The sequence below is a fragment of the Pelodiscus sinensis genome, chromosome 2, assembly GCF_052426305.1.
Source record: "Pelodiscus sinensis isolate ZL-2025 chromosome 2, ASM5242630v1, whole genome shotgun sequence".
Taxonomy (NCBI): Eukaryota; Metazoa; Chordata; order Testudines; family Trionychidae; genus Pelodiscus; species Pelodiscus sinensis.
Window position 1 is genome coordinate 173,983,471 of NC_143053.1, and position 20,246 is coordinate 174,003,716.

Here is a 20,246-nt window from a genome sequence, read left to right on the forward strand (position 1 = left end):
TTTTATCTACAGTTACTGGTTAATAACTTTTTGCTCTGGTCTTGTAGGTTTTGGTTGTTTTGTTTTGTTGTGAAACTAAGATCTACCTTCAAATACAGAGTAACTCTGTGACATCTGTCCTCTCACCTCTGTGACCTTAATTTAGGTCATTAATTATAGCCTCAAATTAGCAAGCTACTTCAAGCATATGTGTACATCTATGGAACTCAATGGGCTACAAGCCGCTACATAACTTCTGAATGTAGGTTTATGCTTCATTGCCTTGCTGAATTAGGGCTCATATCTGTATGTAAGTAGACATGCTGTCACAAATTTTATTGTCCGTGTTGCTGATGAAAACCATGTATTTGATGTTTATTAAAATGTCAAACTAGGGGGTGAGGTAAGGATGTTAACTAGGGATATCTATATGTAGACAATTACACGATTAACTAACAAGCTTAGGCTTATTGGTTAATCTTGTCAACTACATGCATTTCCTCTCCCCCACCCTCCCTTTTGCTGTTTCTGTAACTGAGGCAGTTTGGGGGGAGGAGGGGACACAGGAGCCTATGCCCATGGAGATCCACCCTCCACGCTGCTACCTCTGCTGCAGAAGGCAAGAAGGGCAGGCAGGAGCCAAAACATGTGAGGAGCCAGCTTTTATGCAAGTTCTCTGCATGTAATGGCTCCACGGATCTGCCTGCTCCTTCCCCCGCCCAGGCTTGCTGCAGACGGAGGCTGCTCCGTGGTAGCAGCCTCTGTCCATGGGGGAATCTCAATTGTATCAGAGGCAGCAGCACATGTTTTTAGACCAGCTCCTGACTGGCACCCCATGCTACTGCCTGCAGGATAGCAGGGGGTTCTCCAGGGCTGTGTCCAGACTCAGGGGTTTTTTCGGGAAAAGTAGCCTTTTTCCGAAAAAACTTCCCCTGCGTCCAGACTCAAGCCGCGTTCTTTCGAAATTAAATCAAAAGAACGCGGCTTTTCTTTCAATGGCGGTAAACCTCATTTCACGAGGAAGAACGCCTTCTTTCGAAAGTTCCTCTTTCGAAAGAAGGCATTCTTCAATGTAAATAGGGCTTCTTCGAAAGAGAGCATCCAGACTCACTGGATGCTTTCTTTCGAAAAAGCAAGCCGCTTTTTCGAAAGTTCAACGTGCAGTCTAGACGCTCTCTTTCGAAAGAGGCTTGCAGTCTAGACATAGCCCAGGAGTGGAGCTGGGAATGCATTGGCTGCCTGCCCTCCTCATCCCCCCCCTCACCCCAGCCCGGGGGACTATCATGTAACCGCTAAAATTCAATGCAGTTCCATGACTATTAAATTACACACTATCTAATATCCTAATGTTAACTGGTAACTGGTGGCTGGGCTCACCACATGCATGCGGGGTGCCCAGCCTTGCCAGAGAAGCCCTTACCTGTAGGATCCCTGATTTCTTGAAGGGTTTGATGGCACATCAACATGTTCTGAATATGTAATCTAAAATTTTGTTTCTGTACCTTTTAATCTTTTCGTCGTATTAAGATTTTACTGACTAATGAAAATACCTCTCTCCTCTATATGGAATTCTTTCTTATTTTAGGACTGTTCTATCCAGACTTTTCTGATTTCACCTAGTCTGTTTCACCTTTCAGGATTTTTTTTTCTCAGATCTTCTGTCACCATTTATTTCTTTTGAAATCTGCCTCTCTCATGTCTGTTCTTTTGGAGCCTCAGGCTGAATCCTTTAGTCTAAATGAGACATAAAAAGTATTGAGTACAGCAGAACTATCTTGTTTGTTTAAGTTGCGAGACCTTCTACTTAGGCAGTATCTTCCATCTATAATCTGAGTTTTCCTTTTGAGCCACTTCATATTTCTCTGAGTTGTTAACTTGTTGATTTCATCCTTTTTCTTTAAAGGTAATGCTGTCATTGGTGTCACCCAGCTTCAGATCATCTACAAATGTGACTAGTAAAATGTCTATTTCATACTCCAAGTTTCTTGTAGAAAAAAATAATGGTTTTGGATCCAGAACCCCCATGGCAGCTCTATATTATCTCCAATTAACCCACATTTCAAGTTAGGAGACTGTCAACTAAAACCATATCAAATATCTTCCTGGTATCAAGACAGTGTGTACCCATTGCCTCTATTTTCTCCATTAAAGTTAAAGGGACAATGTGATTTTTAGATTGGCTTCTTATAGATTTGTTTTGTAAGTCTCTATCCTGCTTGCCTTTGGTATGAGAATAGCAACACTGAGCTGGCATTCTTCTTTGTCTGAAAATGATAATTTAAGCAGTTTATTAGCATCTGAAATTCATCCACTTGCTAATAGCTGTTTCTTATGAAATTCTTGAAAACTATATAAACAAATCTTAGTCGGTGTTTACAGAAATGTGTGATTAGAAAACAAATCTAATTTCTTAAATTATCTGCAACAGAAAGCACAAAATGATATTTTCTTGTTTAAGAAATGTGAAAATCACTAATATCTATATGGATTAGGGATAATAACTATCATTTATTTGTGTAAATGTGTAACCATTGGAAATTCTAGCAGTTACACATTTACACGCAGGGAGTGGAGGAGCTGGGAGCCAGTGCTTGGCTTTTAAGCTAGCTCCCCGCGAGCACCAGCTACCGCCTACCCCGCCCCCCCTTCACCACTGCTTCTGTGGGAGCTGATATGAGCAGGCTCTCACCTGCTCCCCAACTCTCTGCATTACTGTCTCTCTATCAGAGGCAGCAGCGGGGAGAAGAAGACTTGGGGAGCCAGTTTAACAGCCAGCTCCCCATGCGTGTTGGTTCCCACCTGCCCTTCTGCAATGCTGCCTGTGTGGGAGGCAGCAGGTGGGGACAGGCAGCTCTGAGGGAGCCAGCATGCACAAGGAGCTAGTTTAAAAACAGGCTTCCCACAGGCACTGACTCCCACCTCTTTCCTCCCCTCCCGCGGAAAGGTTGTGTATAGTTGATATGCCCAGGCTTATTCGTTAATTGTGTTATCGACTACACTAAGGATGTTAAAACTAGTCAACTATCTGATAAGCAAATGCTTATCAGATATTAATGTCAACTAGTTGACTAGTCAATCCCCCCTCTTGCTGCCTCTATGAAATAGAGGCAACAAAGTGGGGGGTACTTCACAGTGGCAAGGAGGAATGCAGAAGTGCCTATCGACTAGTCCACTAGTTGATGGAAATTCCGTCGACTAGTCAATTAACAGCTTTTTAACATCCTTAGACTACACACTAACATCCCACTCAAAGTTGTCCAACTACAGTATATGCAACAGAAAAAATAGTAAAGCAATGTGTGAAAATGGAGTATAAATAAAAACAAAATTCAGTAATCCCAAAATATCACATGAACTGAACATTAGTAAATTGATTCTAACAAAAAAAAATAACTCTTACATATAGCAGTGATTCTCATTCTTTTCAGGTTGATAACTCCTTATTCAAAGCCAAATATTCACAACTTCAAGTTACTATAAATATAAAACACAACAAATAATAATATTAATCCATCTCTATAATTTGTGCTTGTGTTTTAAGAGGTTGACAAAATACCTGTAGTTGAATAGTAAAGGGATGTAGGAAATCAGATTTTCTTTGCTTCAGGTTGTAAAAAAAATGTAATGTAGCAACCTCACTGTTACCTTCATCACGCCAACACTGCTCTTACTCCATCCCCATATTCCCTACTGGCTGTTAACCTCCTGATTGAGAAACCTTGACGTAAAGCACCAGCACAGAAATTCAAATTAAAACTTATTTCTAATTTTAAACATTAATTGCAAAACCCAAACATTTTTGACTATTTTTCCCAGAGTATTTTCAACTGAAAGTGTTCCTAGAAAAATTTGTACTACTACAGTACTCTACCAGAAAGATTCTATTTTAACCTTCTCTATCTGGTGAAATAATTTTACTTCCTGTTGTGGTGCTTAAATTATTTTAAAATGACCTTCAGTACTGCAAGAGCAAAGATTGTACTGAGGTCATGCTGGGCTTTGTTCATATCTTATTAAAACAGATAATGGTTTTAATTTTGTCTCTGTACAGAAGTTTGAAGGAAATTTAGGCTAAATCCTGGTCTTACTGCATTCAGCAGGTCTAGGATCTGTTCTGTAGTCAATAACCATGCTACTCTGCTGTTATCCTCTGCTGTGTGTGATGCTTTAGTTCAGAGGTATCAAACTCAGTTTACTTTAGGGCCAATACCAGTCCTCAAATCCTCCTAGTGGGCCAGCAGACGCTCATATCTGGCAGGGCACGGGGGTCTCTGTGTGTTTTACCCCATGTATCTGCTGGACTACACACTTCCCTTCCTCACACATGTCCCTGGACTCTGCCTTCCACTCTTATGGGCTCCCAGTGCTGCAACTGTTAGCATAGTGGGGCTAGCCAGGTTTCCAGGTGCTGGCTATGTGCCATTGCCAGCATGTCCCTGTGGCCTGGGGGAGGTGTGTGCAGAGCCCAATAGGAGAGTTTTGCATGGCCACCTCAGGCCCCGTGCTTTGAAGAGCCCACGGTAGCTGCCCCAACCATCCTGTAGATGTGATGATTCCCCCATACTCAGGTTGGGACATGGGTGGGCTGGGGCTGGCAGCAGGGGTTGAGCCCTCCTGCACTGACGGCAGCAGCAGATGCTGCTGGGAAGTGGAACTACGTTGCAGAACTGCTCCACTCCACTGCCGTCTCCCAATCCACCTACACTGGGGCTGTGGTGCTCCGCTTCCCTCTGTTGTAGTGAAGCAGAGTGACTGGGCTGGCTTGGGAGATGGCCATGGAACAGAGCAGAGACTGTGACATAGCTCCGCTTCCCTGCAACTCCCACTGCTATGGTGAGTGTGGAGAGGGCCCAACCCCCTGCACCAGGCCTCCTGGTAATCCCCAAGTCTGCGGGGTCGGGTTGCCAGGTGTCCGGTTTTGAACTGGACAGTCCGGTATTTGAGCTTTCTGTTTGGGAAACAAATGGAGAAAATACCAGACATATAAATGGCCAGTATTTTCTAATTAAGTTTTTATTATTATAATAAGTATAATAAGTACGTCGTTGCATACTGCCTGGCTGGTAGACATGCTCACACTGCGTGAGTGTGTCTACCAGCCAGGCAGTACACAACTACACAGTAGGGGGGGATGGAATCCCCAGGGTGAGATTCACCCATGCGCCCTGCTGGGACCGTGCATGGGACGGGCAGCATCCTGGGATCTGCGTGTGCCCAGGCCAGCCGCTCCCCCACCTCCCCACCCGCCAGCCAGCCTCGTTCCCCCCAGCCAGCCCTGCTCCCCCCTCCCAACCAGCCCTGCTTCCCGCCGGCCAGTCCCCCTTCCCACTCCCCCGGATCTCCCCCAGCCGTTGTCTCTTCCTCCCCCCCCCCCCCCCCCATCTGAGATAAAGTGTGTCCGGTATTTTTTTTAAACCATCTGGTAACGCTACTGTAGGGCGAGGGCGTGAGGGAAGAGGTGCAGTGGGGATGGAGCAGGTGCTGGACTTGGTGGCAGGGTACAGGCAGACACACACTCCAGGAGCACAGGGATTTATGTACCAGCAGCCATGCATGGGCCAGATTGTGGAGCTGCTTGGGCCTTACTTATGTGGCCCACAGGCCGTGAATTTGAGATCCCTGCTTAATTTCATTTCCCTTGAGTCGAAGCAGCAGACTGATTTATCTGCTCATTTCTACCTGTCCCACTTTCATAATGTGAACACTCATCAATATTAAGGGTCCAATTTAGTTATCCTTTCAGAAATTTAAGTTTGAGCATTCTTAGTAATTTGAAATGTGTTGCTAATATAATGGTAGCTTTTTCTTTCATTTTAAATGTATCAATATTATGCTGGTTTCATACCTTATCTTAATCTCTTAGTATTTAATTTATACATTGTATAAAAATGCCAATTTTAACACTTTCCTTCCATCTTAATTCAGTCTGACTTTCAGCTCATTTTAAAGTACAGCAGTATTTTAAGGGAGCAAGCTAGTGTTCTTTCCTCTTTAAACTCTTGGTATCATAAGGTTTATCTTTCCCCCCTCTAAATAATACCCAAGCACCATTATGTAGTATTAATATCCCATCATTTTTTCCGTTGTTTGCAATACCTGATTCCAGCACACTGATAATGATATCCCGTGAAACCTGTTTGAATCCATACCATTGAGCTTTAACATGCCTCAAAGGTGACACAAACTTAGTTAATCTTGACTCACTTTTGATGAACTAAAAGTATTTGAAGTGCCTTTACATTAATACACATTCAGGTACTAGACAGCTTTTCACAATTTTCACGTTTACAATAGAAATTCATGTGTCCATTCTAGATTGGCTGCCAAGTTGTTTCTCTTTATATAAAACAATGGGGCTGCAACCTCTCCTCACTCCGCTTGCCTACGCCCCCCTTCCCTGCCCGCTTTTGCTTCACTGAGAGAAGAGCCTGTTGATGCTGATGATGTCTTTCTGTTACCTGGCAGGAACATTCTGTTGTCCATCAGGAAAAACTATTTTGTATATATAGAGAACTCAGACTTGGTCAAAATATTATTTATACCATGCTTCAGTTGAAACACATTTTTATAGACAATTTGTAAACCAAAAGCATGTTAACACTCTCTAAATTTTAATGGGTACTACCAAAGCTACAAGAGTTTGTAAACATCTGTGGTAATTCACTTTCTAAATTCTCCTGTGTAGCCTTCAGAAGGGATACATTATATTTTAAATGAAACACAGAACAAATGTCCTACCTATGTAAGTGTTCCTTAAAGTGTGGGAAATAAGTTTTCATTTTATTCAGTTCCCTAGTGGATAGATGTCCACGTAACTTAGGCAATGGTTCATTCTTTGTGTTCACCATCCTCTGCCTCTGAGAATACTAACGTAGTCCCTTTTGGATTAGTTAGAACAGTGGTTCCCAAGCTGCAGCCCAGTCAGCACACGACTTCAGTCCATTTGACATCAGGTCAATACAGGTAGCATTGGATATAGCCCACAACAGTAAATAGGCTGAGAACCATTGAGTTAACAGTTGACTAACAGAACTCATAATGACCTGAGATTGGAATGTTACCATACAACAGACACAGATCTACTTTACTGTTTGAAAAATTTACATCAATATTTTTAAAAAATACAAAAAATAATGACTTACTTTAAATTAAACTTGGAAATAACTGAGACTCAGTCATTTTATTTTTGCAACCTTTTTGGCCTTCGGTGTTCTCTCTTCCATTGTGACGATTGTAGTACCTTCTGACACTGCATTTATAGGGCCCATGGCTGTACCATCAACTGCCCTGATGTGTTGGGAACCAATTCTGAGGGTCTGAAAGAGCCACCAAAAACCTAAGGATATGCAGGTATGGTGGGGCAATAGGGAAGCTTGGATTGGTGCCGTCACTGGAACCTTTCATGAATGTTGAATGCACATGGCATTTATTTTTAAAGTGTGTAGGAGACTGGAAATGCAGTAGTAGTTTTCAACCTATGGTCTGTCAATCTTTGAGGGTCCACACACTAAAATTTCCAAAGGGATTCATGCCTCCATTGGAAATTTTTTAGGGGTCTGCAAATGAAAAAAAGTTGAAAACCACTACTTTAAAGTAAGAAAATAATTACAATCCCATTTCCCTCCCCACCCCCACCTACTTATTTTTTTCTCTATCCAACTTGGCAATGCTCCTAATGACAAAATTGCTTCACGCATGTTAATTGAGGTTGTCTGCCTACCAAATACTGACAAATGATCCTCCTTGATTTCCTGCTTCCTTATTGCATACATAAGTAATGACTCTATAAATACTTAATTTCCTGTAATTTTGTTTGTTCCACAAAATTGCATACACCTTTCCTTAATGATATGTAAGGAATTCATTGCTATCCATGGGAAGTTTTAAGGCAGTTTAAAAAGATATGGTAGAAAAAGCTGAAAACATGCCAAAGTAATAGGCTTTTGCTTTGCAAAACAAGAAGTGCCTTCCTCTGTTACAGAAATCCAAATTTGCCTGCTGCATCCATCAAAGCTGTTCATTCAGTGAAGGTCAAAGGTTCTGTTGTTGGTGCACCAGCTGATCGTCTGTAAGCTGTATCATTGAGCATAACAAAGTGCTGTGCATTGCTGATGTGCGTCACAGGACCCTGGGTTTTTGCACAGGGATTAGTCAGGCTGTATTTGGAAACGCCCTCAACTGCACCTTGTGCTGCTATATTAGTGTTTCCCGAGCAAGAAGAATTTTCTTTCACTCCTTCAGCTGCTCCGGCAAATCCCTCCGGTAAGTCTGTGCAGTTCATGTAAACAGAAATGGCTGTGTCTTCTGCCTGCATTTTTAAGCCAGTATTATCGATTGTGTGTTACTTATGCTTATTTATTCTGACAGTTTAAAACATTTTCTTTAAAAAATGGTCTAATCTTCAAAGCAGCATTAAGGGAATAAAAAAAAATCTCGTTTTTTAATTAACTTCTTATATGGAGAGGAATATATAAAATGTGCATCGGCATAGCTTAAAATATGGGTAATTTCAAATTGGTCTAAATGTACACTGAGTGTGTCCATACTTTTATGTGCATACATAATTTTTTTTTCAAAAAATCAGATAATGTAGCAGACAATTTCTTTAAGGGGTTTACTTGGTTTTTGTTGGCAGCCTGTATGCAAGCCCTGCATCTGTGGACGCTGCTTGTCATCTATGCTGTTGCAGTAGGACAAAATCAAGGACAGAAGAATCAAGAGTGCCCTAAGCTCAGCGCACAGGTACTCTTTTTAAAAAGCATGAGAAAAAGTGCTGTCAGTCAATTGTCCAAGAATAACCTCTTAAAACATGCACTTCCTTCAAAAATGCCCAAAGCAGAGGCCAATGCAGAAGCATAGAAAATTGTAACATAGTTTTCTAAACAGAACTTTGAAATGAGAGGAACACTTTTGACTAATTTCCAGGAAATTCAAAATTCAAATTTCCTTGTATTTCTTTTGTTTGTTATTAAAGTACATATTCCAATACTTAGTATGCTTGGGTCTTAAACAAAAACTTTTCCCTGTCCCATTTTACTATAATTTTCATGATTCTAGTACTGTTGCAAAATATGCTATAAACTAGCATAATCAATGCTTTGATATTTGAGTGTCATAATTGCAAAGTTCAGCTTTTCCTTTTAGCTCAGCAGTCTAAAACTGTGGCTTAGTAAAGTTTACTAGATCACCAAAGCATTTCTTGCCATAGTATGTGAGGTATTTTACTTTAAAATCTTTTTAACTATGTTCCGGTTTTCATCGTGCACACACATACACTTCAGTTCCAATTTGGCTTTTTGCAGCAAGTAACTTTTAAATATTTGAAGTTAGAAATTGACACTTTGTCTTCTAAAAGCTGTAGTCCATAGATACAGCAGTGGTTTCTAGCTTTAGAACATTTCAAAAGTAATGCCTCTGCAATCATATTAAGCGTGAAAAGGGTATTCGGAGGCACTAAATGAAAGTAATCAAAGTGATGTGGGATTTTTATATCAGATTTCATGAAACAATTACTGTAGGTCATATAGAAAATGAGTCCCAACTTTTAGGTGGAATTAAACCTAAAATATCAGATTTTAAAACTGTCACTAGTAGCTTGCTGTGTCTTTTTGGTACTCAGTGAGTATATAATAGTGAGTGTCAAGCCTGGAAGCAAGATATATTTACTTCTCTAAATACTATGAATACTAGTCTACTTTTCAAGTTGAGCTCCATGAGAGCGCTTCTTGGTTCTTAAAATGTTGCTGCAAATCGCCACCACAACATAAAAATAAAATTTGTGATTAACTTTTTATCATTGCATTCTCTTGCATTCATTTGCAGCTTTCTGGTTGAAAAGTGGCATAAAGAATCAAAGTAGATTTTTCTTGTTGCCTCAGAATTAAAAGTTTCTTTAATGGATTTGGAATCTTAAAGATTGCGTAGTTTTGTTGAGGCTTAAATTGCATCACCCAATTCTGAAAACAAATGATGTGACTGTAGTTAAAATTCATGAGATTAATAACATTTATTCACATTAAAACACCGCTAATTCTTACCTGCTATGATTAATTCTTGTCCACGATCTTAACATTTTTGGTGGTCATATGGTTGCTGTAGTTTATTACAGGTTTGCAAGACAAATGCATACCAGCTTGCATCTCTCAAGAAATTTAGTAAGAATACAGCTAATTTCTAAGGCTGTAGGCAAAGCGTACTGACACACATTGAAATAGACCTTACTCCATAAAACAACTTCTGTACAGTTGTCTTCTATTTTTATCATTATACCACTTAGGAGAGGAGGGAGGGCTCTAGCAGCTCTTTTTGAGAAGCATCAATAACAGATTAGCCTTGGCAAAACATACAAGAACTTTATATATACCAAGTAGTATAGGTTTACAAAGCTATCAGTTAAAAATACACTGCCCATTTTTCCATTGCCCTGTTCAAAGTATCTCCAGAACAGTGGTGTTTATCACCCTGGCTAGGAATCTTAGATGAGCTGATAATTGTGAAGTCATTTCTGTGTCTCCATACAATTAATACTGAATGTAATTTGAGCTCCTCTCACTTACAGATGATAATTTTTTTTAACTCCTTCAGTCTAAAATATCCTAATTAGTCAATGGCCAAATGGGGTTTGGAAAGCTTGAAATAAACAACCTGAGAAGTTGTTTAAGTTGTAGAACTTAGTGAAAAACTTCAATTTTTTTTTCCCTCCAGCTGCCCACTCTCCCCTCCCCCTCGTATCTTAACATACAAAAGTATGTTTAGCAAGGCGTCTGAGAACATGTGCACAAAACCCCATTCTAATAATGCTTTTATATAATTAAAGTATCCAAAGTCAAATTCCTTAATGTTGGGGACATTGATCTCCCCTTTAGGGATTATAATGTGATTCACATTGTAGTTGTTAATAAATTCACTGTATTTAAATCTTTCATTTAGTTTTTTAAACAGGTATATGTAGCCTTCCTTGTGAAGGTAGCATTCAAAATGTAAGCCGACCACTAATGTTGTCATTGAGTGACCTATCCCAGTAACAAGAACCCTTCTCAAGTTCTTGATCTATGCTCATCCCAAAACTCCTGCAAAAGGTAAAGGGAGACTTGCAGTGGAATTTTCACCCTTAAAATTCATATATTCACATCAGATATCTGCTCTTGGCTTCAGTGACTGTTAGCAGCTCTCCCCCAATAACTGGACCAGTGCAGCAAACCCTGCCCTCGTCTTATCCACGGACGTAGTTTCATTTAGAGGGAAGGGAAGGATAAATCTCCTGCAGGTTAGGTCGTTTTTGAAATTTTGAGAGGTTCTGAAAGACATCTCTCTGTGCTCCCTAAAGTGGATAGGTAGGAAAGCAAATTCCTCCTTCCTCTCCCCAGGCCACTCTCTGGCTACGTCTACACTGGCCCCTTTTCCGAAAGGAGCATGTTAATTTCAGAGATCGTAATAGGGAAATCCGCGGGGGATTTAAATATCCCCCGCGGCATTTAAATAAAAATGTCCGCCGCTTTTTTCCGGCTTTTAGAAAAGCCGGAAAAGAGCATCTACACTGGCCCCGATCCTCCGGAAAAAGCGCCCTTTTCCGGAGGATCTTATTTGAAGTAGGAATAAGATCCTCCGGAAAAGGGCGCTTTTTCCAGAGGATCGGGGCCAGTGTAGACGCTCTTTTCCGGCTTTTCTAAAAGCCGGAAAAAAGCGGCGGACATTTTTATTTAAATGCCGCGGGGGATATTTAAATCCCCCGCGGATTTCCCTATTACGATCTCTGAAATTAACATGCCCCTTTCGGAAAAGGGGCCAATGTAGACGAGCCCTCTATGTTTTGGATTCAAGTCATAGAGATACTACATCTTCTACTCAAAAGGATGAATTGTCACTACAACTCTCGTTTAAAATAAGTGCTAAAATACTAGTCTGTTGGCCAGATACAGTATTCCCACAATTGCTAACATCCATATCAAGTTTTACTACCATGAGAAATGTCTGGATTTTTTACACCACTTCCGCAAAACCAAAATCCTTCTGCTGGGTGCAGAAAGGTCTTTGACCACATTTAATATTTTAGTCTATTTTGTTTGAGGCCTTAGTTAAATGTAGCCTGAACAGATCATGTCAAAATCAGGAAATTGCACAGTCCCAAAGATATTCACATTTCTTAGAGAAAAGCTACTCTCCCAGTTTATTCTTTCAGAACACAAAATAGGGATGTGTTCAGATAATTATAATAGAGTGTTTTAATATTAAAGCAGAAAATTGAATTGGTGGCAGAAACCGATAGTCATTATCTTGAGGATGATTTGCCACAATATCTACTTACTATCTGTATTCCATTCCCAAATTAGTAGATTTGAATTTTGAATACAAACTGTGCTTGTACATAGGATTGTACCCTAATTACTTTTTGTCCTTTTTTATAGGCCCAAATAAGATGAGTATCTGGGAATAAAAAATTCCTGATAATTCAAAGCTAGTCAAATTTTACCTACAACAGTCAAACAACCTATATGGATGAACGCATCACTAAAATAGTCAGGCTGGTAATACTTAAAATGAATTTTATTCCTCATCTCCTTCATCAACTCATTCACTCACTGATCTCTTTTTCTTTCCCTTTTTTCAATAAACAAGGATATAAAAGACCCTAACTCTTGAATAATCTACTATTTTTAATGACATTTTTAATATAACAAAGTAACTGTCAGTAAAAGCACTGTTTCAAGCAAAATAGAGTTGTTTAAGCCCTTTTATTCCTTTTTAAACCTATATTTGGACTCATTGACTTAAATGGAACCAATATTTCACCCTTTAAATTGAGCATGAATTTTGTGATTGGATCTAACTTTAATTTCTTGCTACCATATTCTATCCGGGTAATGTGAATTATCTATATGCAATAGCAGTGATTGGAAAAAAAAACAGGAATAATGTACATAAATACCTGGGACATTATGTAAAAACAAATAATTAAAAGAACAGGAGCATCATGCTACATAAATTAAACATTAAATAAATTTAAAACTCTGTCTTTCTCATTTAAGTAATTCTTCTCACTACCTGTATGTGAGATACAAGTCAAGTATTGAATGGTCCTGCAAATTGTTACCCTTATTCTCTTCGTATCTTTTCCATACAAGTTTTCTCCTACTATGGCTCTATAGGACTGAAGGTGTTCTGAATCTGCACTGTCAACTATAGAGCTCATTCATCAACAGGTAGGCTCACACACAAATCTTCCTCAGCAATGTCAGAATTGCCTTTCAACACCATCACCTTCCATCTTGATGGTTACTTCAGTAACTTCTGCATATACTCTATAGAATGTTCCAGGGCTGTGGATCTTCATTTACATCTGTAATATGCATGTTTATTACAGATAAACTACTGACTACTTCTATAAAACTTCTCATATTTTTCTAATAATTTTGAAGCCTCTGGCATCTTATGATCTTCATTTTTTTTTTTTAGGCTTTGTATTTAGATGAGGCCGAACACAGGATTCAAGATGTTGATGTACCATTAATTATAAAATTGCCTATACGTGTTTTCTATTTCTTGGTACATCTTATTTTTCAACCAACCGACACAACATAATTTTGGTGGTCCTGAATATATTAAACTAACTCCTAGAGCTTTCCTGAGTGATGACAGTTAACTCAGAATTTTTTTGTTCACATGATTTTTTATGGGCTTTATATTGCATTCCTATATCACTTCATTTCTGTCTTCTAAATTTCTCCCAATTTGGATCTTCTTATCTACTTCAGCTATGAAGAACATGATCACAAATGCAGCAAAAACCAGTAAGCTCCATAAGCAGGGCTCAACAAATCCGCTTATCTACTCGCCCGTGCCGAGTAGATTTCAGCCGGTTGCCCCGTTCACCGGTGGTGCGTACATGCGCAGTGCGGGATTGGCAAGTGGGTTTTCACCGCGGTTGTCGAGCCCTGTCCATAAGGAACTGAAGTGTAAATCATACCTATTTTTATAGTATCCAATAGGAGTCTACTGATCACTTATAAAAAGTAGTGCACTTAAAGTGTACTAAAAGTACACATAAAACTAATACATGATCATCATATTTTAGTCAAAATGTAATAGCTTATTATATTCTTATTTTTTGTAACTAAATATCACTTTTAATTTAAGTGATTAGTTCACTGCTTTTTCATAAGAAGTTGACAAAGATATCTACGTAGTTGAAATCAGACATACCACTGTCTGATAGAGACTTCCAGTCTATTGAAGGAAACAGATTTCTAGTCCTCCTCCTGCCTGTGAAAATATCTACATTGCAGGATTTGGAATTTTTTTAAACTAATATGAGTTGTCCTCTTTGGAAGTGGCACTTTTGTTCTGAAATACTGAGTATTGAAACTGCCTTTCTTCCTTGATTCTCATGTAGAAGCTTTATTGGAGCTAAAGAAGAAGCACAAGTTCCCAGCATCAATTAATACCTGTGAAAGTGAGGTAAGCCACTTTGTAACATAGGTGAGGCATGGTGCTTTCTTTATGTTCAGAAACGAAGGTATTGGCTTGCTGAAAATGTCATGCACTGAAGCAATCACACTTTCTTCTTTAAGAACAGTCTTTTTTGGCAGAAAAATAAACAGAATTTTCAAGTATTGTCTGAAACTAGAAAAACTATTTAGTCCAAAGCAAAAAAACTGTTTAGTCCAAAGCAAAGCATTATCATTGTCAAACTATTCTAATTATGTCCAGAAAAATCTGTAGGGATTTTTTAAAAGTTTAAATGTACCTTTCTCTGATCTCATTCCCTCTCTTCTTGGTAACTAAGCCAACCTAATTATATCTTAAATACTTCTTGCATATGACAATTTTATCTTTTTTTTTCTTTCCCTTCCTTCTAAATATTCATGTCCATTTTATGTCATTGAAATGTAAGGATTCGGAGATGAATAATCTTTCAAATTCCTGGAGTGAAAAAAATCACAGATCAAAGCTGAGAAACTCTTTTCTTTCAGATACTGTAAAAATTCTCTTGCTAGGGAACAAAAGTACCCATTTATTCCGGATTTCTGTATGAGCAATTCACAAAATGAATTTTAATATGATTTATAAATTGCCTCAGAAACAGAAGAAAATCGCAGTATGTATTCTTTCATACTATATGACTTTAGTTCACCTGATATACTGACAGCAGTTCTTGGAAATACTTTTCTATGGCTGAATTACACATGCAACTCTGGTGTGACTCTTGATTCACAAGAGGATTTTTGATTAATCATTTTGACAAGCATTGTTTATGAAGTTTACTGTATCGTTGTCAGAATTTTAATGATTCCCCAATCTTTATTTTTTCCTAATTTAACTTTCAGATTATCTAACACTGTGAATATCCTTCCATTTAAAAGGGAAAAGCGAGGCCCTGACTCTGAATTAGATTACATCACTGAATAAAGAGTGGTTCTCTTCTGAAATGTGACTATATACGAATGGCACCTTACTACTCAGACTTAAGTGTTGTTGGTGATAATACAAAACAAATGTATCTAGATTGCTGTCCAATCCAGACAGTTTTCTTGGTTATGTAATGCTCACAAAGGTAATAGCATATGGGATGGGTGCGTATGTGCGTTAGTGCTAACAGTGATGTTCCCTACTAAAACTAACTTTATAGTGATCATTTGAGATTAAAACAAGGCAGTTCACATTTCCTACAAAAGAATCTGAGCATCCTGCCCTGGCAGTATTCCTGCCCACAATGAACCTGAAGCGTGAGCAACTGGAAATGGATTTTTGTCACATGAGTGGCAGTGCAGTTCTACAAGTTCTCAAATGGTATTGAAATAGTTTGCCTATCATGTGCTCTCAATATCGGGAACAAGGCAGGGGGATTGTGGGATGCAGGGACTGTGCTCATAGCTGGTAGGGCAGGAACAGGACAGAGAGGCTGGTGAGGGAACAGGTAGAAGAGAGAACAGTGCAGCCTGTCAAATATGCAAGCCGGAAGATGGACCAGGGAGTGCAGGATTGGGACCACAGGTGCTGGTAGGTGGAAGAGGGGCTCAGGGAATGGTGCCATCAGAACTGGGAGGCAGTTAGAGCAGTGGACTGAGGGATTGGGCCTTCAGGGCTGAGAGGTGTAGCAGGGAGCTGGAGGCTGAGGGTTTCTGCCGCCAGGGCCAGGAGGTGGTCACAGTAGGGAATGGGGGGCTAAGGGATGCAGCCGCAGAGGCCAAGGGCTCAGGGTTTGGGCCACAGGGACCGGGAGGCGGAGCAGGGGCCACGGGCCTGGGGAATTGGACCTCCTGGACCAGGAGCAGAGGTCAAGAGAATGGGACTACTTGAGCTGGCACTATCCTCAGCTGGCACCAGGCATATGCAGCAGAGGGCAATTCTTAATTAGGGCACAGTGGTTCCCCAAATTTAGTGATTCCCTAGACAACTATGTATTCTGCGTATGCTCAGTATGGAATCTTGTCTGATAGCAGAAAGCTGGTATAACTGGCTTCAGTATGGATTTGTAACAAATATTTGAAATTTTTAACTTTTGAGGAGCTCCTTCAACCATGGGAAAAATTGTAATTTTTGCTTCATAAATTCATTTGAAACTAAGACAACAATTGCTGTATTGTGAAGTTATTGCAAGTTTCAAAATGAGGTGGGATTTTTTTTTTCAAATTTTCATCAAGTCTTGAATTGACTCTCTTCAATCATTGCTCTATTCAAAATGGCTGCCATTTCCTGTTACATTTAATGGAACTGAAAGCAGGCTGACTTCAGTTAAGATGGCTAAACCTTCCTTATGGTCTTTGCAGGTGGTCTGCACCCTAGTAACAGTGATGACCATCTCTTCATTGTTTCCGGTGTAACTGAAACTACTCTGCCCTGTCTGCTATAGGATTTGAAAACTGAAAGAACCCAGGGAATGAGGGTCCTAAAGGAAGATTGAGAGAGCAAGTGAGAGGAAAGGGAGGAAGCATATGAACAGGCGAGAATTGTGGGACATGAGGCAGAAGAATGAAAACAAAACAAATGGAGGTTTGGGAGAGGGGCTTAGGAGAAGCAGAAAAAATATTAGTGAAGGGAAGAATGAGAGTTCTTCAGTCCTACAATAAGAAGAGTTACCCTATTTGATTTAAAGTCCTTAGACCAATCACAAAGCAAATTGGAAACAGTACAGTTTGGGGGCAATATATGCCAGTGTCTTTGTGATTTTTGAAGATTGACAGTAGAGCAGGGTTTCTCAATGTGATCCGCGAAACCATTCCTCTTGGCTGCAAACAGCAACCGGAGCCAATGGGAGCCATGAGGAAATAAACACATCGGAGCAGCCAGTTAGCAGGTTTCTCAGCATTTTTTCATGGACCTCTTTGAGAAACACTGCAGTAAAGGTTAACTTGGTTGAACTACAAATATAAAGAATCATTTTGATTGTCAATTACATTGTCAGTGTTTGCAACATGTTTCCAGGATTTTTTTTCCAAGAACAAAATAGCATTTCATCATGATGAAAATGATACAAGTTCTGTTGAAAAGACTGGGGGGTAGTTGGCTTTGTTTTGGGGTCTCCCCCCCCCACTGTGACATATATTGAACAGACTCTGAGGACTCTCTGATGAGGATACAGTATGAGGGGAATTAGTGTCAAGAACAGGTAGGAAGATCTGTGTTGCGTGATTAGATTGATACTCATCACTCATCAAATAAGAATTTCTCTGGTAGTCCCGTCTGTTACTTGAGAATCTAAGCTCTCTCTTTTTAAAACATCTTTCTAGCTTTTAGGTGGCAAAGATAACATGTCCAGCATGAACAGGCTGAGTTTGTACAGTGAGTGAAAATTTTAACTCATGGCCAGTTTTGCATACCATAGTCCCCACGATGGATATAAAATGCCTCCAATGTAGTGAAACCACTGAGTGGGTGATAGGTGATACCAGTGTTCCCTCTAAGGAGTCTAAGATGTGTGGCAGCACAGCTTCACAGGTGGTTAATCAGCCATGCCCAGTCAGTCAGCTCTGTGCAAGGAACCCTGAGCTTCTGACTGGGCAGGGCTGATTCATCACCTGTGAAGCTCTGCTGCTGCGCAGCTAAGAGGGAACACTGGGTGGTATATAGAGGCTTTGCCAGAAAAAGAGGATTTGGTATGGTAGGAATGATGCTAGGCAGTGGACAGTGAATTCACAGGGTAAAGGCACCAGTGTAAGCAGTGCCTCAGCTTCTGCTACTCATTTTAGAGGGTGCACTGGCAGCCACAAAAGAATCATGGAGCTCAGTGTCACCAAGTTGGAATGATTCAAGCAATTTGATCAGTACTTTATCCACTTGCCCAAATTATCACTGGCAGTAGTGAGAATCTGCAAATGTCCTACAGGAGTTCCTAACTTGCCCTGAAAAAGAATGAGATTCTGTATTTGGGAACAACCGCAGTTGCGGTTTTTTACCATAGTCTTCCTTCCTGATGACGTGAATCTGGTTAGCTGTCTTAGAATATGTCAGGTATAATGTTTATGGAAGTTAGGGTACGTCTACACTACAGCGCTAGTTCGAACTAACTTAGTTCGAATTAGTTAATTCGAACTAAGCTAGTTCGAACTAACGCATCTAGAACTAAAAACTAGTTCGAACTAGCGTTTTGCTAGTTCGAACTAGTAAGTCCACATTGAGTGGACTCTGAACAGGGCTTAAGGATGGCCGGAAGCAGTGCCGGCAGGGCATAAAAGGAGGACTTAGAGCATGGAGATGCTGTCTCAGGCTAGCCGAGGGCTGCGCTTAAAGGGTCCCGACCCCCACCCCGGACACACAGTTCTAAGGGGTGCCCCGCTTGCAAAGACGTTCTGGCTTGGAGTGCCCTGAGTGCCCACACTGGGCACATCACACCACTCGGCCATCAGCCCGGCTGCACTTGCCGCAGGCTGCCATCTGGGGAGAGGGAGTAATTGGGGGGCTGCAGGAGAGCTTCCACCCCCAGAAGCCCGCAGAGCCAGCCCAGTCCTCCCCATCGGGGGCTCGTACCCCATTCCTCCCTCACCTCCTTCCACTTACCCTTCCCTAGCCCCTCTTCTTATTGATGTACAAAATAAAGATAACGTTTCTTCCAACATTGACTCTGTCTTTATTGAAAAAAACTGGGGGACACTGGGAAAAGGAGGTGGGAGAGGGGAAGAGAAAGGCTGGGAGAGGGGAGGGCAACTAACATGATCAGGGGTTGGGAACAGGTCCCAGATGAAGAAAGGCTACAGAGACTGGGACTGTTCAGCTTAGAAAAGAGGAGACGGAGTGGGGACAGGATAGAGGTCTCTAAAAGCAGGGGTTGGGTGGAGAGGGTGCATTCAGAAAAGTTCTTCCTGAGTTCCCATAAAGAAGGACTAGAGGACACCAAAGGAAAGGAATGGGTATCAGGCTTGAAACTAGTAAGAGAAAGTTGTTCTTCTTGACAAAGCAAATAGTTAACCTGTGGAACTCCTTGCTGCAGGAGGCTGTGAAGGCTACAACTAGAACAGAGTTTAAAGGGAAGTGAGATAAAGTGATGGAGGTTGGGTCCATGGAGTCCTATTAGCCAGAGGGTAGGAGTGGTGTCCCTGCCCAAAGTTTGTGGAAGGCTGGAGAGGGATGGCACGAGACAAATGGCTTGGTCATTATCTTCGGTCCATCCCCTCCAGGGTCCCTAGGGTTGGCCGCTGTTGGCAGACAGGCTACTGGGCTAGATGGACCTTTGGTCTGACCCAGTACGGCCATTGTAAGCTCAGGGCTCAGGGTCGGGGGTCTCAGTGGACCCCCTTGATTTTCATGCACACCTGGTCCTGGGTGGCCAGGCTGGCAGCTCTCCTGCCCTAGACGGCCACTTTCCTGTGCCTAGTGCGGAGATCGTGGACGAGGTCCACGATGTCCGCACTAGCCCAGGAAGGTGCCCGCCTCTTGCGGTCCAGGGCAAGCTCCCGGGAGCCGCCAGCCTGGTCCCGGCAAGAGGGGGTGGGCTGGGGGGCATCGGGTGGGTGGCTCTGTGCCGTGCCAGATGCAGGGTCTGCTAGCTGGGTGCTGGCAGGCTTGCACCTGGCACGCACCGTAGCCAGCCCGTCCCCTTTAAGGGGTCCGGGGCCGGGAGGGGGGCATAGAGTTTCCCTGGTGTTGGCCAGAGTGGCCACCAGGGAAACCTGGGGAGGGCTAGCCTCCCACTAGGGCTACACAGCCCTTAGTTCGAACTAGCTAGTTCGAACTAGGCGTTAGTCCTCGTAAAATGAGGTTTACTAGTTCGAACTAAGCGCTCCGCTAGTTCGATTCAAATTCGAACTAGCGGAGCGCTAGTGTAGCACCTTTAA

At 41.3% G+C, this 20,246-nt stretch overlaps 1 protein-coding gene and 1 long non-coding RNA gene across 7 annotated transcripts in view; one reads left to right on the forward strand and one right to left on the reverse strand.

The window, feature by feature from the left end:
• NT5C3A (5'-nucleotidase, cytosolic IIIA) overlaps nt 1–20,246 on the forward strand; it is a 48,424-nt gene that overhangs the window by 11,802 nt on the left and 16,376 nt on the right. Inside the window, exons 1-3 of one of the 6 annotated variants that reach the window (XM_025185146.3) lie at nt 8,210–8,241; nt 8,615–8,721; nt 14,369–14,433. The exons of 2 other annotated variants lie outside the window; for them this stretch is intronic. Coding sequence is in view for 2 of the 4 variants with exons in the window: in XM_025185145.3 (XP_025040930.2) it covers nt 8,091–8,241; nt 8,615–8,721 (258 nt within the window). In the remaining 2 variants the exon portion in view is untranslated. Of the gene's footprint in view, nt 1–8,090; nt 8,242–8,614; nt 8,722–13,100; nt 13,179–14,368; nt 14,434–20,246 lie in introns of those variants that run through there. 3 more of the 6 variants (XM_025185147.3, XM_025185145.3, XM_089776554.1) reach the window with 3 other exon arrangements.
• LOC142827271 (uncharacterized) lies at nt 1,241–10,407 on the reverse strand. Its single transcript, XR_012901886.2, has 4 exons — nt 10,017–10,407; nt 7,122–8,287; nt 3,380–3,453; nt 1,241–2,243 (listed from the first exon to the last, which is right to left on the reverse strand). It is a non-coding gene; the product is annotated as an uncharacterized LOC142827271 (long non-coding RNA).